General features: G+C 36.8%; 1 protein-coding gene across 3 annotated transcripts; it reads left to right on the top strand.

The window, feature by feature from the left end:
* Positions 1-315: 315 nt before the first annotated feature.
* Positions 316-5403, top strand: LOC107550295 (sesquipedalian-1-like). 3 transcript variants are annotated; one of them, XM_016231563.1, is made up of 4 exons: positions 316-408; positions 1546-1646; positions 4138-4954; positions 4987-5403. In XM_016231563.1, exon 3 carries the CDS (start codon positions 4158-4160, stop codon positions 4917-4919), a length of 762 nt encoding a protein of 253 aa, XP_016087049.1. In that variant the 5' UTR covers positions 316-408; positions 1546-1646; positions 4138-4157; the 3' UTR covers positions 4920-4954; positions 4987-5403. The 3 variants fall into 3 exon arrangements, with proteins under 3 accessions (XP_016087049.1, XP_016087047.1, XP_016087046.1); XM_016231561.1 differs by having other exon boundaries at positions 1551-1646; positions 4138-5403; XM_016231560.1 differs by having other exon boundaries at positions 4138-5403.
* The last annotated feature ends 2399 nt before the right edge of the window (positions 5404-7802 follow it).

The following is a 7802-nucleotide window of genomic DNA, read 5'->3' as shown; positions in this document are numbered from 1 at the left end:
GTCACATGACATGCAGGTAACAAATTATTATTATTATTATTTTTTTAGTAAGTGTTTGATTTTGATTGTTTTTATTTTAAAATGATTTATTGTCATTTTACATTTTTATGATTTTAATTATTAGCTTTTTACTAAACTCGTGAATCCCCTGCAGTTCCTTCACGACCCCCAGTAACCTACGTACAGTCAATATAATGTTTAGCGCACTTCATTATATTAAACCTAAATTTCAATATGTGAGAAGTGCGCGTGACTCATTGTGATCTTTATAATAACGCATTGTGTGAGAGAATACGCACACATGCGCGAGAGATTCCTGCAGCGTCACGTGATCGGCAGCCTCAGGCAAGGAAGACTGAAGGAAAGTAAAACTGTCTGCTGGCGACCAATAACACGCTCAAAAGGCAGGTTAAACATCGATATAATCTTTATGAGTTTCTCTATCTTTGTAACGCGGCTTTGTAGCCGTTTTACGGTAGTTACGCGGCTGCATTTGATGGTTTTAAATCAAGCAAACTGCGCGAGCTGCGAGTCGAAAATGACAAAGACTGTATTCTTATTATTATTTTCCCCCACGCGTTATGCTTATTATGCATGATTTGCTTACTTTACGGGTTTAAATGAGTTTGATCATGTTTAATTAGCTTTTAACACCGTTGTTGTTGTTAAGCCATACTTGTGTGCTACAGATCTGAGTATTTCTGATGGATTGGATGGATGTTATTGCAATGTTTCTAAATTCTTTGATATAAAACTGCTGTCTGGATCACTAAAGCTTTTGCAGTTGGCTCAGTAACACTGTGTTTGTACTGTGACAGTACCATGGAACAGTATCAGATGGTAATACCATGGTATTTTGACTTGTACCATGATATTGACATTTTAGTTTCATGGTGTTTACACAAAACTTGAAGGTAGTTTCCAAGAAGACCATTGGTAATACCACAAAACATGATACTACCATGGTGCCTATTGTTTCCTTTTTTGTACATGCATATTAAAGATACAAAAAAGTGATCAGATATCAAAGGCTAATACAGTGGTTCTTTGACATGGTAGTGTATCATGACATTTAGATGCAAAGATACTCCTTTCCTGGAGTACTGTGGTAGTAGCATAGTAAATGTCCAAGGCACTTCAGAAAATACCAGGGTATACCATAGTATCTTTTCAGGCTTTTCACAGCCATGAAAAACATGGAAATGTCAAGAAGTTAAAAACATTTAAAATAAGAGTTTTAGTTACTTCCAGGCCTGGAATAGTCATTAATATTATTTGTATATAAATATTATGTTGTATTATATATATATATATTTATATATTTTTTTATTATCATAATTTTTTTTATTGAAATATCTTTGTCACATAGTTTTGACGCTATGTCTGATTTCTGCATAGTTTAGTCACTTCCACAGACTTTTATTTATGCCACTTGTTTTAAGAAAGGGGGATTTCGTGTTTTAAACCAGGTCAGATGTGTGAAGTAGGATGTATGACACCTCAGTCACTGACTTCACTCTATGTGTGGCTGTTTTTTTTTTTTAGATCAGAAATGGGATGGAGATGTTCGGCAAGTGCTGGTGTCTTGATTGATTGTTGGAAGCAGGCCACTCGTGAAGGGTTTTCAGAAGAGCGTTGAAAGAAAGGTGAATTTATATCTACTGGTCAAGAATTTGGGGTTGGTTAAAAAAATTTGTTAAAGGGGTCATATGATGCGATTTCAGTTCGTTTAAAGGATTTGCCACTGACGATTCAAACACGAGTTTTGGGCAGTGTAGAGTAGCGCTTGTTGTTTGTCATTTCTCCGATCACAAATGCAGAGTTTTATGTTTACCCGGTGCGATGCAATGCGTAAAAATACAGTATAAGTCATTGTAATCAGTATTTATGTCCCCACTGGATGCAACAAATGCCTCGTTTATAATGGCTTTTAATGTTTTTGAATCATCGCTCCGGCCGGGACACGGCATCAACAATATGGTAAGGGGCGTAACATTTCTGTCACACGCTTGAGGGATTCGGCCAATCACAACGCACTAGATAGCTGGCCAATCACAGCACACCTCGCTTTTCAGAACGATGAGCTTTGTAAAAATCGACGTGTTTCAGAAAGGTGGGGCATAGAGGAGAAACAATAATGTACAATATGTGGAAAATAATGTGGTTTTTTAACCTTAAACTGCATAAACACATTTCATTACACCAAATACACAAAATAATGTTCTTTTTAGCAGCATCATATGACCCCTTTAAGAAATTATTATTTTATTTAGAAAGGATGCATTAAATTGATCTAAAGTAACAGTAACATATTTACAAATGTTATAAAATATTTCTGTTTCAAATAAATGCTGCAGCACTCTGTGGCTGCTGGAAATTCAGCTTTGCCATCACAGGAATAAATTACATTTTTAAAATATATTTAAATTGAAAAAAGTTATTTGAATTTGTAATAATATTTCACAATACTGTTTTTACTGTATTTTTGATCAAATAAACGGTGAGAATAAAAGCACAAAAATATAAATTCTTACACAGCCCAAACTTTTGCAAAGTAGTGTTTTCATTTTTGCACAAAGTTTGATACATTTCCTAATATTTACTGTGTGTATTTGACTTAAATGGCTGAAAGGTGAATTTTTTTATTTATTCAATAAGAGGAATCATCATTGTAAAATCAAACAACCTTTGTAGGCAAATAGATTCAAGATGAAAATAATCAAAGCATTGTTTTTAAATAAATGAACATATGCACCAATGTGACAAATTAATAGGGCTGGTCTGAATACCATTTTTTGAGCTTCAAAGCTTCGATAATAATCAACACCAAATATTCGAAGCTTCATAGGGAGGGGGCTGAACATATTCTTCTCTCTAACACCGTGTCTACAACGGATGCGAACGGCGCAGCGCGACAAAATACTATAGAACTCATTATAATCAGTGATACTGTCTACACTGGATGTGGTGTGTCACGACACAACAAATTCCAGACAGAAAACTGCTGCTGCATTCCATTTCTGACGTATTGACACAAATTTCAAATGATTTTCAGCGGTCGCTTTTTCGAGTCCACTGTAGACAGACTTGCTGTTGCGGCGCGGCACCTGTTGCGTCCAGTGTAGACATGGTGTAATAAAGGCAGGAATCTCTGTATGTCTGTCTGTCTGTTTACATTTTTATTATGTTGAGAACCGTTCATCCCATCGACTTCACGTGTGGCGGGTGTGTTGCTGCGGACCCAAGGGAGTGCAGTGTCGCATTTTGGTGCAATATGGACACGCAACACGTTCAGAATTAATAAACTTAATAAACTACAGAACAGCTCGATCCAGAAGTGCATCACGCGGGCAGGGCTTACACGCTCCGAGAACGGACACTGCACTAGTGATACAAAACATACAGGTCTATTGTTAAGAGCAATACTTTTAATATAGACAAATTATTATTAGGCTGGGCTACTGTACGCTTTTTTTATGACTGCCATATTTGCAAGTATTTTCCAAGCAAATTAAGTGCATGTTTTTATCATGTGTAAAATTACAAATTAACATGGCGGATAAAAGCAGCTGTTTTTTTTTACACCAACAATATACTATAGGCTACTACTTACAGAACTCAGGTGATTTTTCAAACTTGATGTGCTGTTGTGGTAGGCCAGTTTCAAATTGCATATTTGGCACACTGCCTTTGTCTTGTCTTCACTCAAATTTAAGTGCTCCCACACAGCTGAGGTCTTCGGCATTTTTGTCTTCTCTTCCAGATGAACTGAATCATGACGTTCACTCATGGGCGATTCATATTCAAGCGCGAATGAGAACCGTTGTTTTAAAATCATCTCTATAATCACAATATTGAATAACATCATACATTGTCAAATAACTGATATGCACAACACATTTTTTATTGTATTATTTTTACTATTAGTCATCATAATAATGAATGTTTTTATTTACGATTACATTTAGAGGTGCTGTTCTTTTAGATTTCTTTGTAGACCCAATATGACAAGTAGAAATGCGTGAATTAGGGTTAAATCAATATTATTAAACCACCTTGAGTTGAATATCATCAGTCTATCTCTAATGTTTACTTGAACTGTATGTACTGCAAACTAATTTTTGACTTCTGTTTCAGAGACAGGTGTCCTCGCCATCATGAAGTTGAACGAGAGGAGCGTGGCGCATTATGCCACATGCAACTCTCCTCCAGACAAGACAGGCTTCCTCTTTAAGAAAGGGGAACGGAACACGGCTTACCACCGCCGCTGGTTTATTCTGAAGGGCAACATGCTGTTCTACTTCGAGGAGAAGGAAAGTCGAGAGCCAGTCGGCGTCATCGTCCTGGAAGGCTGTACAGTGGAGCTCTGCGAGTCTGAATCCGAAGAGTTCGCCTTCGCCATTAAATTCGACTGTGTCAAAGCGAAGGTCTACAAGATGGCCGCGGAGAACCAGGCCGCTATGGAATCGTGGGTCAAAGCTCTGTCACGGGCGAGTTTCGACTACATGCGGCTGGTCGTGAAGGAGCTAGAGAGGCAGCTGGAGGAGGTGCAGGAAGAAGCCAGATCATCACAAGCGAAAAGCATGCTGAAGAAGCACCAGTTGCAACTGCAGGGAGCAACCTTTTCACTACAGAATGCCACCATTACAGGGCCTTCGCAGGAAGGGGTGTCTAGCAGAGAAAACGGGGTGTCTTGGAGTAAACCCCCAAGTGTGCCAAACGGTGTCCGCGACACACAAGGCGACTGTAGCGAGAGAGGGGATGGAGTCAGACCACCTCCGGTACCTCCGCGAAGGAAGACCAACGGTGGATCCCTCGAGAGCCCCGTTTCACCCGGCACAGGCTGCTTCTCCAAACTACATGACTGGTACGGCAAAGAGGTGGCTGAACTGAGAATAGAATGGCTGCAGAGCCAGTGAATGAACGTGGAGACTCAAAATATACATCCGCACACATAACATGCTTGGTGCAATCTCATTTGAAGACATAAAAGGTCAAAAACAGAGAGAGCATTAGAATGACAATTGCTTGTCCACTGTTACTGATTATTTTTTTTTCCTTAAACAGAACCAAGCCATTTTTAAAGGAACATTCTGTCGTCATTTACTCAGCCTCATGTCATTCCAAACAAGTTCAAATTTAATCAAAGGAAGATTTTAAAAACAGTAAGGAAATATAAGGGGAAAATACTCTTTAATTATATGCTACAGTATGACAAAGTAAACCGCAGTATTTACCTACATAGGTTTACTAAAGCATTTTAAAGGAATAGTTCACCAAAAAATGAAATGTTCCTGAAAATGTACTCATCCTCAGGCCATCGAAGGTGTACATGGGTTTGCTTCTTTATCTGAACAGATTTGGAGAAATGTAGCATTGCATCACTTGCTCACCAACGGAATCCTCTGCAGTGGATGGGTGCCGTCAGAATGAGTCCAAACAGCTGATAAAAACATCACAATAATCTACAAGTAATCCACACCACTCCAGTCCATCAATTAACATCTTGTGTGTGCTTGTGTGAAACAAAATATGAGGATATCCATAATAACGCTTCCACCAGTGAAAAGGTCCATTCCCTGTTGTCCTCACATCAAAATCCACCAACATATTTGTTTTGAAATGTTTTGGACTGTTTTTGCTTGTAAACGGTGCATGATCTGTGCATATTTCTCTCCTGATTCAGACATGACGACTTTTACTTGTGGATTATTGTGATGTTTTTATCAGCTGTTTGGACTCTCATTCTGACGGCACCCATTCACTGCAGAGGATCCATTGGTGAGCAAATGATGTAAATCTGTACCCATGAACAAACATCTACATCTTGGATAGCTTTTTTCATTTTTGTTTTCACAAAGTTTTCATTTTTGGACAAACTATTCCTTTAATACAGAGAAAAACATTGCACTTCCTTGAACCATGTTGTGGGTTGACCTAAATTAATAATTGAATCAGTTTTGAATCGATTTATTAGAAAATGAATGTTAAAATCTTTATGCAATATTTGCTACTAAATTAAATTCAGAGATGCTTTTAAAATCATTTTAACATTCCCATACTTATAGGTTGTGTGGCAAGGAAAGATTGAAAAACAAATCTTATAACATAGTCTTTAAGAAACTCGATAGCAAAATAAAAATTGCATTAAATCTTCAATAATCGCAATATTATAGTGTTGCATTGTTGAATTAAATATGAGATATTGTGCTAAGTATACAGTGCTCTTTTCCATTTCAAAGCAAAAATAAATGGACACTGGGTCTGGGTCCAGGTTTAAAAAAAAATAACAAAAAAGCACCTTGATGCAAGATTTTAGAGATTTTAATTATGTGAAAAATAAAAAATTTAAATTTGTAAAAGATTTATGATTTCAGAATGCTTATTTGGTGCATAGGTTGTATGGACTACATTTATGGTGCTTTTAAGTCATTTTTTGGACCTTGACTTTCCCAGTCCCCATTGTAAAAAAAAAAAAAAAAAAAAAATGAGAGAGAGCATTCTGGATGTTCAGCCAAACTACTACTTTTGTGTGCATGGAAGCAAGAAAGTGATAAAGGTTTGGAACGACATGAGAATGAGTAAATGATTATGCTGTTTCCTTTTTTTGGATGAACTATTCTTGCACTTAAATTCATGTTGGGATTTTCCAAGAACCTGCTGTAGAAGCGACTTGCCATTTCCTTCTCATTTGTATTTAATTTTTTAATTTTTTAAAAATCGAGGTCTTTCATCACAACGTAGATTTTTTTTATTTTTTGATAAAAAAAAGAACAGCGGTACAAGGTCCATGTTTTCAGAATCACAAACACCTTGAATGTTAAGCATCACAGTGCCAAAGCTGGTCTATGGCAATTTGTAATAATTTTACAGTATAATGTCAAAAAAAAAATTAGCATAACAGCACAAAAAGTCAGATGTATGCCAAGATTAATAGAGTTAACCTGATTTCACTGCAAACTTCTTGGCTGTGAATTGTATGCTGTATTTTAGGAGATCTACAATCCATCCTGCCAAAAACATAATTGCCAAAATGATTTCTAGTGTTAAAGTATGTAATAGTGTCTCAGACAATGGACCTATCTAACTAGCCAGCTAACATGTAATCTTCTGTTGATGGATCTTTTTCTAAGCAGCTTTAATACACAATGCTATTAATTGTTTAGGCTAAGATTTGCTATGCTTGAACATATATTTTCGTTCTTGCCAATAAGCATGCCAATGCTTTGCCTTGCCTTTTAAAACTGACCAATTATAGTCATCGTACTGTGACCAACATTTAATACATTATAGAATATATACAGACAGCTTACTATTATTTATATATACAGGCTATTTGTAAATGCATTTTAATGGTACAAATTGTGTGCAATCATAAAATCATATTTGGGGAGATTTAACCGACAGTGAATGGGATCCTTGGGTGGCCAACCACAGTGTCTTCAGATTTCATCTGAAACACTGTGTTAGATTCCACAATAAAAACAGGAAAACACCAGCAGCTAAGAGATGAATGTGGATGAACTGCTTGTGTATTAACCAGGTACTGATATTAAAAGGACAACAACTGCAATAAAGTTACCTTTTTCGTTGAACAAGGTTGTATTGCAATAACCAGATCATTACATTGGGTAGAATATTTAATTTGAATGAAACAAGAACTCACGATTTCGCCACAAGATGGCTCAGCCTCACTGTGTATGGGCTTAATTTTCTTAAGACTGAAGGTTTCATTCACTGATCCTGTCATTGAATGGAAATGCATTGGCGTTTTATTTGATGGATGGCTTCTAAAATTCACT

Source organism: Sinocyclocheilus grahami, unplaced genomic scaffold, assembly GCF_001515645.1.
Source record: "Sinocyclocheilus grahami isolate Dianchi unplaced genomic scaffold, SAMN03320097.WGS_v1.1 scaffold394.1, whole genome shotgun sequence".
Taxonomy (NCBI): domain Eukaryota; kingdom Metazoa; phylum Chordata; class Actinopteri; order Cypriniformes; family Cyprinidae; genus Sinocyclocheilus; species Sinocyclocheilus grahami.
The sequence above is the reverse complement of the archived record's forward strand: the minus strand, read 5'-3'. Positions and strand labels throughout refer to the sequence as shown.